Below are 20825 nucleotides of genomic sequence, written 5' to 3'. Positions count from 1 at the left end.
GCAAGTTGGATGAGCAGGTTGTGCTCCTACCTTCTCAGCTTCAGTGACCCTGGTTCAACCCTGTTTCCTGTGCGGAGCACAATATTGTCGTGGGTTCTGTATCTCTGCTCTGATCTCGGACAGAGGGCCTGTTCCGATGGTCCAGCTTGCACGATTGTGGTCTCCCACGGTTTCGGGAAAGGGGCACAGAAGGATTGCAGCTTGGAGAAACTAAATTCACATGTTTCAGTTGGAGTAAAAGGAATTACAGTGGCTTGAGAAAGGAAGAGGCCAAAGTAGATTGGAAGGAGATACTAGTAGGGAAGAGGGCAGAGCTGCAAAGGATGGAGCTTCCACAAGAAATAAGGAAGGAGCCAAAAAAAGAATATCCTAATGGGAAAATGTCATGACTGTGGCTGAAAAGGGAAATCAAAGCCAACGTAAAAGCAAAATAGAGGAAGCAAAAATTAGTGGGAAGATTGAGGAAATTTTTTTTAAACATATCAGAAGGTGACTAAAAACTACATAAGGAGAAAAAAGATGAAGTCTGAAAGTAGGCGAGCAAATAATATCAAAGAGAATTAAGTCTGTCTCGATGGAAGTACTGCCATCAGCTGAGGATCATTTCTACTTTGAAATAACATTCAAGAATATAAAGAGTAAAGGAGAGGTGAGAGTAGATATAGGGCCACTAGAAAATGATGCTGGAGAAATAATAATGGGAGACAAGGAGATGGCAGTCTTCACTGTGGAAGACGTTATCAGTGTGCCAGATGTTGAAGGGTTTCAGGAAAGGAGAAGTAAGGGCAGCTACTATTTTAAGGGAGAAGGCATTCAGAAAGCTGAATGGTCTAAAGGTGGATAAGTTTCCTGGACCAGATGGATTGCACCCTCAGGTTCTGAAAGAAATAACTGGAGAGATTGTGGAGACATTGATAATAATCTGTCAGGAATCATTAGATTCTGATAAGGTCCCAGAGGACTGAAAAATCACAAATGTCATCCTCAACAGGCTAAATAGTCTACTTCTGCTCCCAAGGCTTATGGTTGGTCAAGTCATCAGAATGCTCTCCGCGGTACACCTGTGGAAATTTTCAAGCGTCTTTGGTGACGTACCAAATCCTCCTCAAATTCCGATTGAAGCAGAGCCACTGGTGAGCCTTGTTCATGATTCCATCTACATAAAGGCCCAAAGATAGATCTTCGGAGATGTTCACCCCCAGGAATTTGATTTTATCTATCTTTTCTACTGCTCACCCTCGATGCCGCCGACCGTGGTATCACCAACAGATTTGTAGATGGCATTTGAATTGTGCTTTGTCACACCATCATGGCACAGAGAGAGTAGAGCAATTGGTTTCATTAGTGAAATATTCCAGGATTTATTCACTAAGTAAATGCTGAGAGTTCAATGCCAATTTGAATTGTGCAACAGGGGTAGGTCCTGCAGCACACTTCCTACATTACAACTAGCATGCAAGTCACATTTTATCAACCCAAAGTCCAATCAGATTGTGTGGTAAATGACAATTGGCTGAATTGCTTCAAGGGGAGCAGCGGTTGTGTCTGACTGGGGCAGAACTGATCTCAAACAGAGGTTTCTGTAGCGACACATCAACCAAGTAGAGCATGAGATTGAAGTGGAACTTTAATCAACCAAGAAACCTAACACAGCCTTGCCTCTAGCAGAAAGGTCAGAAGTGTTCAATAGGTGATTGGCTCACCTTTATATAGTGAGTGGCCACAGGTGACACCCTGTGGCCAGGTGATAAAATGGCAGGTATCCATCTCATCACAGTTTCCAATGCCCAGACTCTCCAGCTTTCCTTTCGCTAACCTAACTCCGCCTTTCTCCGAGGCTTTTTTTTATCCTTGCTGCTCCCAGTTGAGGGCAGGTCAGAGATAATACGTGTGATGTGCAAATTACAGTTGAGGGACAGATTGAATGGAGCAAATAATCATATTCATCAATGCAAATTCAGACTCACAGAAAGGTGACACAGAGAAGGAGGTCATTTGGCTCAGTGACCCATTGCTCCAAGTTCATCTCATTGAAGTCAAAAATCTTGTCACAGAACCTCATCAGACAAGAATGAAAGTCAGGTTCGGGGCTATCACTTCATTATATGATCCCCCCAGAATGTGGGGCTCTTTTCTCAAGAACTGTGAACATGCTCGTGAGATGTACTGGTAACACTAGGCAGCAAAGATTTGACTTCCTGAACACTTTTAGGTGTATTTTAGGCACCTTAAATACACCTTAAAACTTTTCTATCACCTGCCGTGTTTTAGATATAACCTAGTTTCATGATTTCCTGTCACATTTCAAGTTTATTGTCGTCTGATTGTACAAGTTCAAACTGACGAAACAGCATTTTCTGGTCCTCGGTGCAAACCAGACAATGCAAATACAAACAATACATATCTAAGACAAGTATTTCGTCCACACCAATACTGTTTTGCACATAAGAGATTCTCCATGTGAGCAGTTCCTTTGGTCGTTCAGCATTCTCACTGCCTGTGGGAAGAAGCTGTTTCTCACCCTGGTGGGGATGGCTGACATTCCCTGACAAGAGCAACAGAAAGGTGTTCTGTGCAGGGTGGAAGGGTTCCTCAATATTATGCATGTCCTCTTCCGACAATGGTCCCAGTAGATCATGTTGATGGGGGAGGAGGGAAACTCCAATGTCCTTCTCTGTTACTCTTGTGGTTCTGTGGATTGACCTTCATTTGATTTCTCTGCAGCAACCAGACCATACCGTGATGCAGCTGGTCAGGACATTCTTGATAGAACACCTGTAAAAGGTCGACATGATGGTGGGCGGTAGCCTTGCCCACTTCATTTCTCAGGAAGTACAATTTCTGTTGCACCTTCCTGACAACTGAGATGTTGAGTCTCCATGATAGGTCACTAGTTAAGTGAACTCCAAGGAACTTGGTGCTCTCCACTCTCTCTACTAGAGTTGTGTAGTGGAAGGTGGTCATTCTTAGTCCTCCTGAAGTTCATGATCATCTCCTTCATCTTGTCAGTTTGTTACTCTTATACCATTTCACGAGATTTTCCACCTCTTCTCTGTTGTTGATGAGGCCGACGACTGTTGTGTCATCTGCAAACTTGATGACACTGTTGGAGGTGGATCTGGCGATGCAGTTGTGGGTCAGTAGCTTGAACAAGAGTGGGCTGAGCACTCAGCCCTGAGGTGCGCCAGTAGTTAGTGCACTTTAAGTTTCCTTCAAGCACACAAGACCATGAAGTGTAACATGACATTTTTTGCATTCACACTTGGGCTTCCTCCCTGCTAATCTTGGTGCGGTCAGTAACGAACACAGTGAAAGGTTTCAACAGGACATCGCGATCATGAAAAAACAGTATCAGGGCAACTGGAATCCACCAGTGCTGGCCGACTATTGTTGAACACTGACACGAGAGGTATCAGATGCGAAATATAAATGAAAATCAGAAGAATTGAAAGAATTCAACAATACAATCACAAAATGAAATCCCAAACATTTTATTTATCTATTTCCAACATATTAACTAACGTTTCATAAAATTGTGCTCAATTCTTTTCTTGAAATACTCAAAATAACTTTCCATGCACTCTGCTAGAGATCTATTGTTCTTTACCACAATTGAATGAAGAGTCCAGTAATTTTTGTTGCCAGTTTGAAAGGGGGCTCAGTGCAAATGAACAGTAGTTTCATGAAGAAACTGTGCTGCCTTTCTCTGTAACTTGTTTCATCAAAGTCTCTGAGCAACTTCTCACAGACTCCAGTTGCCAGTGCTGTGAAGTTTCAAGGTTTCTCGCCCAGCTTCATCTCTGCTTCATCTTTTTCCATGTCTCAAAATGTCACGTCAAACCCCAGTCACAACGACAGCAGTACCCGCCAGCCAGTCTGACAATTGTAGCCTTCTGCTCTACAGCTCTCCTAGAGCAAGGGAAACCTTCGTCCAAGATCTTAAGAGGGACCCAGCTAGCAGAAATTTGAAGTGTAGACTCCTACAGACAGAGTAGGTCAAAAAGAGATTATAAAGACATGTTACGACCTGTGACAAGAGTGAAACAATGAAATTTATCCTCAAAAAACAAAAAAGTTCATTATTGTGAAAGCTGTTCAGTGTCCACACCAGTATTCAAAACATCTTGAATCACCAATTAGCTGTCAATTGAAGATTCATAGAGGTCAGTTAGGAAAAGATATCTACTTTAATGTTCCACTACCCCATTAACATTGGACATGTTGTACAAGATACTTCACACATAGTGTGCTATGATAACATCCATCGTCTGTTTAGATAAGCATTTTTGTGAATAAAATATCTTAAGGAAGCCAAAAGATGCCAGGGCTTCTAGTAAAGAAATGGAAGGACAATATGTGCTGAACACCAAGACCATTCAAACTGCACTTAATTTCCCAGAAACTGCAACAGCCAGAGATTTTTTTTTAAATGTACATGTTCAATACTATATGAAAATTGTTTTAGGGCTCAATGGACTTATTAGTCATTTTTACTTTACTATCGAGTCAGAATGAAAGATGAAACACACATTCCACAAAAACAGTACAGCAATTACACAAAGGACCATGACCTCTCCATTCAGGTCAGTGACATTTAATTTGTTAACTCATTGTTGACTTCAACAACATCTTCAAATCTTTCCTGCAGATATCAACTCTCAGTGTGTGTAATTCATGGCTGGCCTTCAGGACCTTTGGTACCCTTATCTAAAGGATATTCACCAAGCTAATCACCGGGTGAGAAAGCTGTCCTATCAAGATAGGACAGAATGTACCTGTATTCTTTAGAAGAATGATGAAGACTATCTTCAAAACCATAGAAAATCTAAAAATGTTCAACTCCTTTCACTAATGGGAGAGTTGCAAGGAGACAGAGGTGCAAAATAAGGGACCGGTCCTATCGAACTGAGATACATAGAAATGTCTTCAGCTGGTACATCTCTGGAAGTCTCCACCCCCAAGAATTGTGGAAACCAGATCCTGAGAGACACTTATGGCAGAAATAGACAACTATTGGAAACATTGAGAAACTGAGGGTTATTGAATTTAAAACTAGTTGAATTTGTGTACCAAGATGGAATTCATGAGACAAGACGTTGAAAGTAGTGATTATGAACAAGAGAGCAATTATGATTTTCTGTGTAATGGCATTTAATCTAATTTATAGTCCTGCTGGCGTATCTTGCATACCCCTGTGTGGCTGAAGCAACCAAGAATGTTGGTCCATCTCTACACTGCTCTTGCATAAATGACAATAGTCACTCGGAGTGATAGTAGAGGAATGGTAGAAGTGTTCAGTATCTGGAATCATTGAACTGAAAATTCAGAAGGCTGGAATGCCACACATCACAAGTTAAGGTCCTGTCACATTTACACTGATTAGCGTAATGTAAAAGACTCTAAAAAGACAAGGATGGGAGTGAGATACAACTAAAGCAACAGGTGACAAGGCCTCTCAACCCAAAGTATTCCTCAGGCCAAAACTTAATTGGAAAAATCAGCTGAACAGTTCATACATACTGATTTGCAAATTTCTCTAAAATATCTCAATGCCTTAATATACCTGTAGATACATACATGTGAGATTGTGGAGGAGATGATCTTACCAATCCTTGCTGATTGTGGTCTGGAGGTAAGGAAATAAAGATGATCTAATTATGTCATAAGAAGTTCATTAAAAACTTTGCCAAAAGGACACACCAGCTTCTTTGTCCAAGTCCCTTCTTTCGATTATTATTAAATAACCTCTCCCTCTGGGGAATGCATGACAGGCTCAAATTTAAATTAATGTTAGCAGTTTTTTTTAAAAAACACAATAAGCCGAAGCTTGCCACCCAAATAATACTTTTGATTTCACCCATTTCTACATGAAATCAAGAGACAGGAAGCATGAATTTTGTTGGTCAAAGAAGTGGGGTGATTATTTCGGTTCTTAGATGGGAGGAAGTTGCTCCATTTACAGTCTGAAGATAATTCAGGAGGGAAAAAAGGAACAGTGAACCATCAAAGATCAGATGACAGAATGAAAGAGTCAACTGATCAGTCTGATCTTAACATCCTTTCTTTCCCCCCACACTTTTTTCAGGATTTCGACATCTCTTTCATAATTAGCGAACAGAACACCATATGATATCCATGTATTATTTAACTGGAATTGAATAGGTTTTCCTAATGGGAAAGAAAACATGGGCAAATTACCAATTTTGTATCCTGGAGATTAAATCTCCATTTTTGTTGCCTCATGAGCTTCAAAATCATTCCTCAGGAAGCAAAAATACTTCATCCATCCAATTTTTTTCTCTGCAATGTGTGGCATTAACACCTTTGGGGGGAAAAAATTTCATTTTTATAGCAACCTCGGGGTCCTGCACATCCCATCCAGTTTAATAAACTGATGGTCTCTGACCCTTACTCCAAACTGACAAATTAGCACCAGGTAAATTAAAGTTTTCTTAAGTTGATTCCAAAGCATTACTTTCTCCTGAAGACTACAATTCAAAACCTAGCTGATAGTACTGTCAATAGAATAAGATAGAATATCTCTTAATTTCTTTTTACTAGTATGTTTTCATTGCCAAATTCATTCTAAAAACATTGCTTACATAGTTTTATTTATCCACGTTGCAAAATAGTGAGAGAATTCATGAAGACGAAGGCTGTTGATCCTGGTGAAATATTCATGGACGACTTGAACAATACCATTTCATAAGTAGAGAAAGCCAGGTAAAAAATTTCTGATGTGTAAGATGTGCAGCTAATAATTGAACATGTTGGTGAAGTGAATGAACTGGTTTCATCTCTTCTCCAACGATAAAAATATTATCTGGGCTTCAGTCGCTGTTCCTACTGAATCGGTAGCATGTGCCACAATCCTTGGGTCCTTGGTTGGATACAAGTACAGTGGAACCCCGATTTAACACGAATTTGGACATAATGCGATGAGTTATTGGACCCTGATATATACAAGGCATGCGCCGCTTAACATCCACGTTCTGTTCTTTGAGATAGAATGTTAAGCACCCCATTTTAAAAGGTGCGGTACCAGGGATGGCCACCCTGTGGCGCAGCAGATGTTTAGAAATGGCGCGTCTAAATGATTAAGGTAAGTACAGTCATGTTTATCTTGGTGGAGAATTCATCGCATTGATGAAGGGGGGGCCTGCCATGAATGGTGGGAGGGGGGTTAAATGCTGCCACGAACAGAGGGTGGTGAGTGCTGCCACGATTGATGTGTGTAAATATTGTACACGGTAGTGAAACCCTGATTTAGTGCAACCCCTGCTTTATTCATGATGTGATTTTTTTTTGGACCCCAACTATCATGTTATAATGTGTTCTACTGTATATTTAACATTTTGTAATGGGGTTCCTCCACTTTGAACCATACCCTCTAACCCAGAAATATTTGATGGCATAATTGTATGGTTATAGGAATAAGAATTTTAGGAAAGATAAGAAAGCATAAAGCAGTGACTTACTTCAACGCAGGCATCGTGTCTACTAACTATCATAGCAACTTTCTGCAAACAACTGAACCCTGCAATGAGGTAACAATAATGATTTAATTCAGTTAAATAGAGAATATTGTGTGGTTGGTTTCTTGTTGGTTATTTGCAGACCCTTAATCTTTGTTAGAATTTAAATCAAAAATTTCAGCAAGGAATTATATGGCCTTTAATACACTCAAATGTTTTATGAGGTGGGTGGGGTGGGGGGGGGGGGAAACAACGACTATAAACAGCTACAAGCAACATGGAAGAAAGTTGAAAGTTTGTGTACATAGTTCGAAGACTTTGATACATACGTTCCCTGTTAGTGAACTGAGAAAATGCTCTCTTGGTAAGTCATTATTTAAAAAAGTTATTTAGTTCTAATTACATCTCTCAAGGAGATTGCCTTTCACCTTGCTTTGGATTCAAAATGCTGCCCTTTCCGGTTCTCTTTGGAAAAGCAAATCAACAGACGACAAAAAGAAACAAAGGAGCCTTTTGAGCAAAGGGAAGGTTACCCAAATGGCATTATTAACACAACAGTACACTTTTCTACCATAAAAATAGCAGCATCACAGTGAAGGATTGTGTAAGATCATTGCAATGGGAGTTTTAATGAACTAGGTGATAAATTGGTTTACATTTTAATGTTGCATGGCAACTGTCACAACTTTGAAGGTGATGGGATTAAAAAGGCAGCAGAGGTAAAAATCTGACAATCTGGTGTTATATTGTGGGGAAATGATGATATTCTCCTTGGGGGATTTCATCCGCTTCATGAGGCTTCCTTCACTTGTTTCAGGTCATGTGCCCTTCTAAACTTACTACCGGAACTAGAACTGAGCCTTAATTGCTTTAGACCTTCTGGAATTAATTCCATCCACTCCTTTTCTTATCTAGTCTTTGGATGGTCCCAAATCTCTCCCATGAATTGAGTTTATTGCTTTTCATGTTCCTTTTATAAAGTACTATTGTTTTTTTGTTATACAAGGTGCTAGACAAATGTCAACTTGATGGAAAAAAGATTGCAAATACTGTCAGTGATCATTTCCTCAACTAAAACCACAAACTGTCCTTCTCATTTATGGAATCACACTCCTGCTAACATTGGCTGCAATATCTGCTTACAAACTGGAAATGAGATGACTCTCAACCCAGAAACCTTGCAAAATAATTAGCTTCTCCTTTCTTAAAATAGACGGGGCAATTCAACCTAATATTCAAGTCGGTGTTATTCCATTAAGCTGCCAACTATAAATTCTATCATATTTACAGTCTGGTTAAAATTAAAATATTGAGAGTTTAATCTTTGCAGAGAATAAGTATTGATATAGTAAGGTTCCTTTCGGTTTATCTGCAGCAATCAACTTCTTATATTAATTCCCTCTTGATGTTAAGGTGTAATTAATGAGCAGTTCTGACAGAGACAGAAATAGAAAGCTGTCAAAAGCTGATGAAGCCAGACAGAAGGTGAAGCATTGCTCCTCAAACTTAAAACAATGTACATCCAGTAACAGTGGGGTAAAAATATTAGGAGGTCACAGGTACTTGCTTTGCTCCACACTTCTGTCCCCTGTCCTACAATTTTTCCACCATGGTTAAAATGTTTCAACCCCGGTAGCATATTGGTCTTTAAAACATCTGCAGTTATTTTTATTTATTTGCTGAATGATCAAGACATTTTTGTTGGAAAAGAAAACACCAAAGGAAGATTATTTGAGATAAGAGGAAGAAAGGACCAATTGCCCTCAGCATGGAGCCCAGAAACCTGGGGACAGAGATCCAGCAATTGGTATGAAAATTAATTTTCATTCAGCAAGGGTTACAGAGACAGAAATCTCGCATTTTCAAAGACCTCGAGCTTTGATCAAGACCTCATATCAAAAAGAATGCAGATATTGGAATCTGGAGCAAAAACTGCTGGAGGAACTGGGCAAGATGAAATGTAAGCATTCCAAGTCACGATGTTGCAGCAAGTCTCATACTTGGTGGTCAATTTTGATTGAAGGAGGGGGGGTAAACGAGTGGGCATGCTTGACCAAGTAGCCACCTTTTTCCATAAAACTGTCAGAATACAAGACCCTCATTACTAGCCTACCTGTAAATTACTTCAGGACTGCAAAAAAAAAAACCCATCTCTACTCCCTACTGAACCTTTCTTGTGCTAAATGGAAATATTTATTATCTTCTATTATTTATCGTTTTCCATACTTGGGTAAAATCTTGTATAATATAGGGTTTTTTTTAAACCAAAGTACTGTTTGGCTGCAGTACAAATTTCAACATTATGTGATGTATATACATGACAAACTCATTATCAAAATAATGCTCTTATGCAGCCTTATTTGTATTTTTCCCTATTCCCTTCATTTTTCTTTTGTCACACCATATTTTGCACTTTTTGACTTACTTTAAAAAAGACTCCAAAATTTAGATTGGTTGAGCCTGACGTCAGTAGTAGCTAACTTATTGGAAGGTGTTGAGAGAGATTGGATATACAAGTATTTGGAGAGCCAAGGACTGATTAGGGGATAGTCAACATGGCTTTGTGCGTGGTAGAGCACGTTTAACCAATCTGAAGGGAAGGTGGTGGATGGTGTCCACATGGACTTAAGTAAGGCCTTTGGCAAGAGCCCACATGGGAGGTTAGTCGAGAAAGTTCATTGTGAGGTAGTAACTGGATTCAACATTGACTTTCTGGAAGAAGCCACATTTGGAAGGCAGAGAGTGGTAGTGAATGATTGCTTCTCAGACTGGCGGCCTGTGACTAGTGGTGGTTCCTCAGGGATCGGTGCTGGGAGCCTTGTTGTTTGTCATCTATATCAATGATCTGGATGATAACGTGGTAAATTGGATCAGCAAGTTTGCAGGTGACACAAACATTGGAGGTGTTGAGGAAGGTTTTCAAAGCTTCCAGAGCAATCTGGACCAGCTGGAAAAATGGGCAGAAAAATGGCAGATGGAATTTAATGCAGACAAGTGTCATGTGTTGCATTTGGAAGGACAAACCAAGAAAGGACGTACATAGTGAATGGTCGGGCACTGAGGATTGTGGTAGAACAGAGGGATCTGGGAATACACATGCATAATTCCCTGAAAGTGGGATCACAGGTAGATAGGATTTTAAAGAGAGCTTTGGCAAAGTGGCCAAAAGCAAAGTATTGTGTGCAGGAGCAAGGATGTTGTGGTAAAGTTGTACAAGACATTGAGAGCAAATTTGGAGGATTGTGTGCAGCTTAGGTCACCTAAATACAGGAAAAATATCAATAAGATAGAAAGAGTGCAGAAAAGATTTACTGGGATATTGCCTGGACTTCAGGAACTGAGTTACAGGGAAAGGTTAAACAGGTTAAGACTTTATTCCCTGGAGCATGGAAGAATGAGGGGAGATTTGATGGAAGTATTTATAATTACGAAGGGTATAGACAATGTAAATGTAAGTAGTCTTTCCACTGAGAGTAGGTGAGATACAAATCAGAGGACATGGGTTAAGAGTGAAAGGAAAAAGGTTTAGAGGGAACATTAGGGGAGAGTGTGGAACAAACTGCCAGCTAAAGTGGTGAATACAGGCACAATGTTATCACAAATTTGGACTGGTACATAGATAGGAGGGGTATGGAGGGCTATGGACTGGTGCAGGTCAGTGGGACCAGGCAGAACTATAGTTCAGCACAGATTAGATGGGCCAAATGGCCTGTTTCTGTGATGTAATGCTGCTCCTCTCTCTACATGTTTGTTGTATTCATCAAATACAATCTAATGAGGAACCTCGTGGATGGAACTGCATCAATGGGAGAAAAGAGTTGTTGATGTTCCAGATCCAAATCCTTCAGGAATCTTAATGAAGTGTCTGACCTAAAATGTCAACATTTCTAACCCCCCCCCACCCCCTCCACTGATGCGGCTCAACCCACTTCAGAAGAATCTGGCATTTTTGGCTCCGGATTCCTGCAGTTGCAATCTCCTATTTTATTATTGCACAACTTGTTGGGCTTACATATGGGCTAACCTGCCTGGATAGCATGTAGAACGAACATTGTAGTAAAACATGAAAGTCGGCAGAAGTAAAAACCCAAAGCTGGAGAAACTTGGCAGGTCAAACAGTGTCCTTTATATAGCGAAGATAAAGATACAGAACTGATGTTTCGGGCTTGAGCAAAATGTGGCCAGGCGTCCAAACAAAAATATCTGTCAATCAAAGCCCACCCTCAAATTCGAGGAGCAAACCTGAATTTTCCTCCAGGCCAGGGGTGGCCAACCTTATCATTTTTAAGTTAGACGTCGAGCGCGGTAGCAGGCCATTTCAGCCCACCAGGTACGTACGAAGGTTGTAGGTTAATTGGGCAGCATAGACTTTTAGACTTTATGTCTAAATTTAAAAATTAAATGGTCGGCCACCCCTGCTCAAGACACTCTCCAACCAGATGGACATTAACATCGACCTCTCTGGTTACTGCTGGCCCACTTCCCATTCTCCCTCTCTTCCCCATCCCTGTTTCCTTTCCTCCAGCTCTCCTACCCCTTCCCTCTCCGATCACGGAGCCACCACCCCTCCCCTTGTTTGTTGGTGTGCCCTCCCTTCTATATCCACCTACTTCCTCCTGTCTATGAGACTATGCTTCTCCCACTGCCCACCACCACCCCCCCCCCCCCACCATTTTATGCAGGCGTCTCCCCACATTTTGCTCATACCTCAATGAAGGACTCAAGTCTGAAATTATGGTTATGTATCTTTATGTTTGTGGCTGAGTTTCTCCTAATGATGTTTTTACTTCAATCACGGTATCCACAGATTTTCATGTTTTACTTGTGTTTTTACATTAACCAGCTCAAGTAACTCAATTCACCAGATGGATGCCAAGGGTGTTCCCTGCCCTGAGGCCATTCAGCCCTTCAACCGGCTTCTATCTGCAAGTAGCCCTCACCTCCGTCTCTCTGTCTATTCGGTGTCCAGGTCGCAATGCTTCCAGGTGCTGACGAAGGCAGTGGGGATGAGCGAGTAGGGCACGGTGGTGATGCTGCTCCATGTGTCCGAGGCCGGGTCGTAGCAGTCCAGGCTCTTGCAGCGCTGCGTGCCAAAGTATCCGCCCACTACATACAGCTTGTTGCCAGAGGCCACGGCATGGCAGCTCATACGCTTGGCCGTCATGTCCCCAACGCGGCTCCACTGGTTGGTGTCGCAGTCAAAGCGGTAGGCTGAGGCTGCCGTGAACTCGGTGTCACCGCCCACGATGAAGATCTGGCCGCCCAGTGCAGCGGCTGCCGTGTAGCGCCAAGCCTGTGGGCAGGCGGCTGCCACTGCCCACCGGTCGTCGACCGGGTCATAGCGCTGCACAGCAGGGGCACGTTCACGCCTTAGCCCCGCACCTCCGATGACGTAAAGGCGCAGCCGTGCGCTTACCACCGCAGCATTGCTGACGCCATCACGCAGCGGTGCTGCCATCTCCCAGGCATTTGACGCCGGCTCATAGCGCTCCACCTGTTTGAGCGACACGGACGGAGAGGCTGGGAAGACACCTGCCACCGCTGTGTGGCCACCCACCGCGTACAGCAAGCCCAGGAGCTCGGCCGAGCCATGACCAAAGCGGGCAACCAGCATGGGCGCCGCCTTCGCCCAATCGCCTGCCGTCGTGTCATAGACCCACACGTCTCTGGAGACACCATTCTCTGATCCGCGGCCACCACTGACGTAGACCTTGGGCCCCATGGCGCAGGCGCTGAACTCCTTTCGTGGGCTGGGAAACTCGGCCTTGGGCACGATGCGGCGGGCTCGCTGGTCCAGCTGGTAGATTTTGTCACACATGAAGGTGCGGCCACCCAAGATCAGCAGCGTGTGGCCAGCCCTGCGTGGCCGAACACAGGGGCTGGAGGCTACCAGCGTGTTGCTCTTCAGCAGAGACTGCCGACGGCAGCTCCGGGCCTGCTCCACCAGGCACATGCTCTGCTCATCGCCTGCCACCAGCTGGTCACGTGCCACCACCTGCTCCAGGTACGCAGAAGGCAGCAGCCCCAACCTGACGTGACGCAGAAGGCGGGGAAGGCTAGCACGACGGCTGTCGGTATCATGCAGCACCCATCGTATGACGGCCCGGTGGACCAGCCGTTCGTCATCCACCTCCAGCTCGTCGCAGGCCAGGAGCTCGGCCAGTTTCACCTACAGTGAGATATAGATAGGTTAAGTGAGAGGGCAAGGGTCTGGCAGATGCAGCACCATGTTGGCAAATGTACGCTTATCTACTTTAGAAGGAAAAATGGAAGATCATAATATTATCTAAATGACGATGGTAGCTGATTTGAAGGACTTCAGCGTGCTCGTGCATGAATCGCAAAAGATTGGTTTGCAAGGGAGGCTTTGAAGGCGGTGCAGAGGAAATTCACCAGGTTGATTCCAGAGGTATCACAAGTGGATAGGGTTGTAAAGAAAGCTTTTGGTATATTGGCCTTCATAAATCAAAGTATTGAGTACGAAGTTGTATAAGACATTGGTGAGGTTACATTAGGAGTATTGTGTGCAGTTTTGGTCACCTAATTACAGGAAAGATATCAATAAAATAGAAAGAGAGGATTTACTGGGATGTTGACCAGACTTCTGGAAGTGAGTTACAGGGAAAGGTTAAACAGGTTAGGACTTTATTCCCTGGAGTGTAGAAGAATGAGGGGAGATTTGGTAGAATTATTTAAAATTATGAGGGGGACGGACAGAGTAAATGCAGGTTGTCTTTTTTCCACTGAAGGTAGGTGAGATACAAACCAGAGGACATCGGTTAAGAGTGAAAGGGGAAAATTTTAGGGGAACATGAGGGGTGGTTGGGGTGTGGAACGAGCTTCCAGCAGACTCATTTTTAACATTTAAGAGGAATTTGGACAGTACATGAATGGGAGAGGTATGGAGATCTATGGACTGCATGCAGGTCAGTGGGACTAGGCAAAAAAAAAATGGTTTGGCCCGGACTAGAAGGGCCAAAGAGGCTTATTTCTGTGCTGTAATGTTCAATGGTTCTATGAGGGGGTTAGCCTATAAGGAGAGATTGAGGTGGTTGGCCTATGAGAAGAGGTTGAGGTACCTGTGACTGTTTGCACTGGAATTTAGAAGAATGAGAGGAATCTTATAAAAATGTAGAAAATAATAGATGCCGGTAAGTTATTTCCAATGGTGTGGGAGACAAGAACTAAGGGATATAGCCTCAAGATTCAGGGTCGTAGATTTCGGACGGAGATGAGGAGGAAACTGCTTTTCCCAGAGGGTGGTGAATCTATGGAATTCGCTACCCATTGAAGCAGAGGAAGCGACCTCAGTGAACATACTTAAGACCAGGTTGGATAGATTTTTACATAGTGAGGGAATTAAGGGATATGGGGAAAAGGCAGGAGCCCGTCATCAGATCAGCCATCATCTCACTGAGTGGCAGAGCAGGCACAAAGGGCCGGATGGCCGACTCCTGCTCCTATTTCTTATGTTTGTACTTAACCTCAGGCAGGCCGCAGAAGTCGTCACCGCTGGCAGCCTCGGCAAAGGCCTCAAAGTGGGCCAAGCACATGCGCCAGGCCTGCTGGTAGAGGCCCCGGCACTGATGCGCATCAGAGAGCAGCATGAGGCGCAGGCAGTTCGAGGCACACAGGTTCTTCTCCAGAAAGTCGGCGGCAGCCTCGCGCACGTCATGGAACTGCAGCATGTCGCCGGCCTGTAGCAGCGACTCAGCATTCTCCTCGCTGATGGCCAGCCGGGATGTGTAGGCATAGTCCAGCAGCAACTCCAAAACCTCCGGGTGCACGCTTCCATGGAAGTCCACCTCACCAGCGGTGCTCTCCCGCAGGCCACTGCTAAACATGGCCTCAAAGTAACGGCTGCAGGCGGCCAGCACGGCCCGGTGGCAGAGGAAAGAGCGGCTGCCTGCCCGCAAGGTCACATCGGTGAAGAGGCATTGCCTGCGCAGGCTGTCCAGCTGGCTGAGGACACTGTCCGAGTGGGTAGCTTTGTGGAATAATGATGTGTTCATCGGGCCCTGGATGCGGGACTTGCGGTTCTCGTGCTCGCTTACCGACATGGTCGCTTCTCACGCATTGGAACTCAAGATCACACTGCAAAACAAAAGATGAATTTCAGACTTGGTTCCGTTAATCTTGGGCAGAAATATCAAGACTACAAGACTAGAGTAGAGTGCTTTTTGCTTTTGGCCTCTCACTCTCTTTCCCTATCCTTCTCTGCTTTTTCTTTCCCTATCTCCCTCAGTCCTTCCCTAGCTCTCTCTTTCCCTATCCCTCACTCTCTCTTCCTTTCCCTCTCTTTCTCTATCCCCTCTTTCCCTATCCCTTTTCTCTTTCCCTATCCCTCTCTCCATTTCTTACCCTATCCCCTCTCTCTATCCCCTTTCTCTCTTTCTCTATTCCTCTGGCTCCTGTCCTCACCCCTGCATTCCCAGTGCCCAGTCTCCCTGATCAATTTTCAGCTTTTCTCTCCTATCCATGCCCAACCCTGGCCTCTTGCCCGTTGGCCTGTGCTCCTCCTCCTTCCCTCCCCCCCACCTTTTTATTCAGGACCCTGTCTGCTTCTTGCTTATACCTTGACAAAGGGCTCAGGCCCGAAACGTTGGTTATATATCTTTCCCTCCCATGGACGTTGTGGGACCTGCTCTTTCGTACGTATACTACAATCACATTACCTGCAGAATTTCCTGTTTCACTCACTCTTAGTATTGGGTTGTCTTTTCCAGTATCAACTCAATTTATACTGGAATAGTTACCAAATCAACTTTTCCTAACCATATCTTAATAACAATGAAAGAATACTTAATTAGATTTTTTTTCAAAAGATTTTGAATGCCCTCTTAATCAAAAAAAACCATAAATGGAAAGAAGAACTGAAATGCAATTGTAGTAGGTGATTATGGTGCGAAGAGTGGCCATTATTCACTGTCAGCTCATTCCACACACAGGTTTGAGTAATACTGATTCATCCCTGCCACAATGAAATGCAATAGCTCGCAGCACTTGCTTGCACTGGGACCAGAGCGTTTCAAGAAGATGGTTGAAGGAAAGTCAGAGACAGATGTCAAATGCCGAACTTGGTAATATATCCCATGTGAAAATAGGTTCTAATTCTGGCCAGTGGTGAACTTGTTGATCTTGGCTGCTGGAACCATGTGATCGACTTCTACCTTGGATAGAGAAAGGAGTTTGAATTCTGACACTTGATCAGTTAGCGTGGAAGGAGGGTAACGTTGTAGGCTGCAACAGTAATCATGCTGTTTGAACACTGATCAAATATTGACACTTGGTCTTTCGTTCACACAGAACGGTAACAATGTCACTGTCACAAAATAGATCTCCTGTCAAGCTTCTATTAACAGGGTTTCTAAAAAGGTAAGCGATCAGTAACGACATGGAAGTTGCCAAAAGCTAGCAGTCACGTGATGGAGTAGTGGCTGGCAGGGGAATACCAGCCCTCTCCCGAAAAGAAGAAATAAAGTGAAGAAAATACAAAGTTCAAGAAATACAAAACATAACAAATAAAAGATAAAGTTGTAGAGAAAAGAAAGAAGATGGCACCCAAGAAGGAAAATGTAAAAACAATGGGAAAAAAAGAAAAGATGCCGGAAGAGAAAGGAGAAGGCCTACCTGCATGAAGAAACAGGGAGCCATTGTGGAGAAGAGAGCCCATTCTCCGAGGTTGGTGACGACCCCGCAGAGTCGCGACCCCCCTCCCCCAACCGCTGGACTGCTCTCTGAGCCAAACAAAAGTGCGCTTACTAAGGAGAAGGAGAACACCAACCCGGGGCTCAGCTGAGGAGCGGCCAAACACAACACGACCAGCTGAGGGATGCCCGACACCAGGGCTCTCAGCTGGAAGAAGAGGAAAGCGACAGGAAAGGGAGTGATAGGAAAGAAGAGCAGCAGCAGGAGGCCCAACAGATGAGTAGCCCAGCAGAAGACGCCCAACTGCAAGAAGACGCCCAACTGCAAGAAGACGCCCAACTGCAAGAAGACGCCCAACTGCAAGAAGACGCCCAACTGCAAGAAGACGCCCAACTGCAAGAAGACGCCCAACTGCAAGAAGACGCCCAACTGCAAGAAGACGCCCAACTGCAAGAAGACGCCCAACTGCAAGAAGACGCCCAACTGCAAGAAGACGCCCAACTGCAAGAAGACGCCCAACTGCAAGAAGACGCCCAACTGCAAGAAGACGCCCAACTGCAAGAAGACGCCCAACTGCAAGAAGACGCCCAACTGCAAGAAGACGCCCAACTGCAAGAAGACGCCCAGCAAAGTGAGACAAGCAACTCATCAGGAAATTCAGAAGAGACACAGAAACAAGGAAGAGAAGATGATGACACAAACACAGGTGCAGACACAGAAGAAGACCAAGAACTGCACAGAGAAATAAAAGATAAAACAGATGGACAGAATATAGATAAAGTATTTTTTGAAGAACAAATGAGAGCATTAAAAGAATGGTTGGCATTAGAATTTAGTGAAATGAAAAGTACAGAAGAAAAAGTGAGTAGAATAGAGCTGGTCATGACAGAAATAAGGAAAAGATTAGAAAATGTGGAAGAACGAGAAACGGCTGTAGAAATGGAAGTGAATGACTTAAGGAGAAAATTGGAAGAAAGTGATAAAAAAGTTAAAGAGACGCAAGAGTTGTTAGCTCAGAAAATTGATACGTTGGAAAATTATAGTAGACGAAACAACATAAAAATAGTGGGCCTAAAGGAAGATGAAGAAGCCACAGATATGAAGGAATTTATAAAAGAATGGATCCCAAAGGTCCTGGGAATGACAGAAATACAGGAAGGAATGAAAATAGAAAGGACACACAAAACACTAGCCCCGAAACCACAGACACATCAAAAACCAAGATCCGTTTTAGTAAAATTTTTGAGATATATGACAAGAGAAAATATACTGAGCGGGCAAGGAATAAAATTAGAGAAGACAATAAACCATTGGAATACAAGGGTCAAAAAATATTTTTTTACCCAGACATAAGTTTTTAAACACTTAAAGACGAGGAAGGAGTTTAATGCAGCAAAATCGATCCTATGGAAAAAAGGTTATAAATTTATGTTAAGACATCCAACTGGGCTTAAAATATTTATCCCTCGGGAGCAAAACAGACTGTTCTCAGATCCAGAGGAAGCACGAGAATTTGCAGAATGCCTGAAGGACAGAAGGAGAGATGAAGAGATGTAACAAGAATGAAGAACGGTGATAAAATACATATAATGATATAAAAATAATGTATATGTAAGAACTAAAGAAGGGAAAGAGAAGGGAAGAAAAGAAGTAAGGGGAAAAAAAGAGGGTGAGCTTTGTTATATGTGTAAAAATAAGTATTTTCTGGGGGGGGGATTGGGTGGGAGAGGGAATAACCGTCACTGCGAAATCAGTTGACGCTTGTGACTGGGTTCGCAATCCAAATGGAGTGGGGAGTTGTGGTTGCCCGGCAAGGGATAGGGGGCAAATCAGAGTGGGGGGGGGATATTTGGGGCTAAAGGGATATTGGATGTGGGAGTTGTTGAAGTATTTTATGTTTTCAATGTGTTGTCATGCACTGAGTTTAAAAAGGGGAAACTGAGATGAAAATGGGGAAAAGGAAATGAGGTGTAAACAGGGTATGAAATGGCCATGTTGAATTATATGACTATAAATATTAATGGAATACATAACCAAATTAAACAGAAGAGGCTATTAAATTTACTGAAAAAAGAAAAAAACAGACATAGCATTTGTGCAGGAAATGCATCTAACTGAAATGGAATATAACAAATTAAAGAGAGACTGGGTAGGACACGTAGCGGCAGCATCACATAATTCAAAAGCTAAATGCGTAGCCATATTAGTTAACAAAAATGTACCAATCAAAATAGAGGAGGAAATAATAGATCCAGCAGGGAGGTATGTAATGATAAAGTGTCAGATATATCTGGAATTTACTCAATATATATCCACCTAATGAAGAGGATCAAAAGTTTATGCAAGAAATTTTTTTGAAGATATGCAAGGGAATATATTGATAGGCGGGGATTTTAACCTTAATTTGGATCCAACGTTGGATAAAACTGGACAAAAGACTAGCAAAAAGAATAAAGTGGCCAAATTTATGGTTAAATCAATGCAGGAAATGAAACTTATGGATATATGGAGGAGGCAACACCCAAGAGAGAAGGAATACTCATATTATTTGAGTAGGCATAAAACATTCTCGAGGATTGATATGTTTTTGTTGTCAGCCCATATTCAAGGGAGAGTTAGTAAAACTGAATATAAAGCTAGACTACTATCAGATCATTCACCCCTGTTACTAGCAATAGAACTGGAAGACATCCCACCAAGAACATATAGATGGAGGTTAACCTCCAAGCTACTTAAAAGGCAGGAATTTAGAGAGTTTATTGAACGCAAAATTAAAATGTACTTTGAAATAAATACAGAATCAGTGAAAGACAAATTTATATTATGGGACGCAATGAAAGCCTTCATTAGAGGACAGATAATAAGTTATGTAACTAAGATGAAAAAGGACTACAATCGGGAAATGGAACCGTTGGAAAGGGAGATAGTAAGTACAGAAAAGGAACTAGTAAAAAGGGATGATATAACGAAAAGAAGAGAATTGGCGGACAAAAAAATAAAATACGAAACATTACAAATGTATAAGGTGGAGAAGAACATAATGAAAATAAAGCAAAAGTATTATGAACTAGGAGAAAAAACACACAAAATATTAGCCTGGCAACTTAAAACAGAACAAGCAAAAAGAATTGTATTGGCATCAAGGAAAAAGGACAAACAAATTACATATAATCCAATGGAGATTAATGAGAACTTTTAAGGAATTTTATGAACAATTTTACCAAACTGAGAATGAGGGGAAAGATGATAAAATAGAAGCGTTTTTAGCTAAAATTGAACTGCCGAAATTGCAAGAAGAACAAAACAAATTGATAAAACCATTTGAAATAGAGAAAGTACAGGATATATTAAAAAAGCTGCCAAACAATAAAACGCCTGGAGAGGTGGATTCCCAATAGATTTCTATAAAACATTTAAAAGAGTTATTAATTCCTCCCCTCCTGAAAGTAATGAACCAGATAGAAGAAACACAGAACTTGCCAGATTCATGCAAGACAGCAATAATTACAGTAATACCAAAGACGGGGAAGGATCCATTAACACCAGCATCATATAGACCAATATCTCTACTTAATTCAGATTATTAGATCATATCAAAATTATCAGCAAACAGATTGTGTACCAAAAATAGTAAAACAAGATCAAACTGGATTTATTAAGAAAAGACGAACAGCAGATAATGTCTGTAAATTTATTAATCTA

The 20825-nt window shown here is 42.5% G+C and overlaps 1 protein-coding gene across 8 annotated transcripts in view; it reads right to left on the bottom strand.

Moving 5' to 3' along the window:
• Positions 1-20825, bottom strand: part of LOC138749945 (kelch-like protein 25) — a 53934-nt gene that overhangs the window by 7422 nt on the left and 25687 nt on the right. For 5 of the 8 annotated variants that reach the window (XR_011348960.1, XR_011348962.1, XR_011348961.1 and 2 more), the window contains 4 exons: positions 14960-15569; positions 12416-13644; positions 5578-5626; positions 3476-3980 (listed from right to left, as the gene is read on the bottom strand). Coding sequence is in view for 2 of the 8 variants with exons in the window: in XM_069912036.1 (XP_069768137.1) it covers positions 12430-13644; positions 14960-15535 (1791 nt within the window). In the remaining 6 variants the exon portion in view is untranslated. Of the gene's footprint in view, positions 1-3475; positions 3981-5577; positions 5627-12415; positions 13645-14959; positions 15570-20825 lie in introns of those variants that run through there. The other 3 variants (XR_011348964.1, XM_069912036.1, XM_069912035.1) reach the window with 2 other exon arrangements.

The sequence above is a fragment of the Narcine bancroftii genome, chromosome 14 (assembly GCF_036971445.1).
Source record: "Narcine bancroftii isolate sNarBan1 chromosome 14, sNarBan1.hap1, whole genome shotgun sequence".
In the NCBI taxonomy this organism is placed as follows: Eukaryota; Metazoa; Chordata; class Chondrichthyes; order Torpediniformes; family Narcinidae; genus Narcine; species Narcine bancroftii.
The sequence above is the reverse complement of the archived record's forward strand: the minus strand, read 5'-3'. Positions and strand labels throughout refer to the sequence as shown.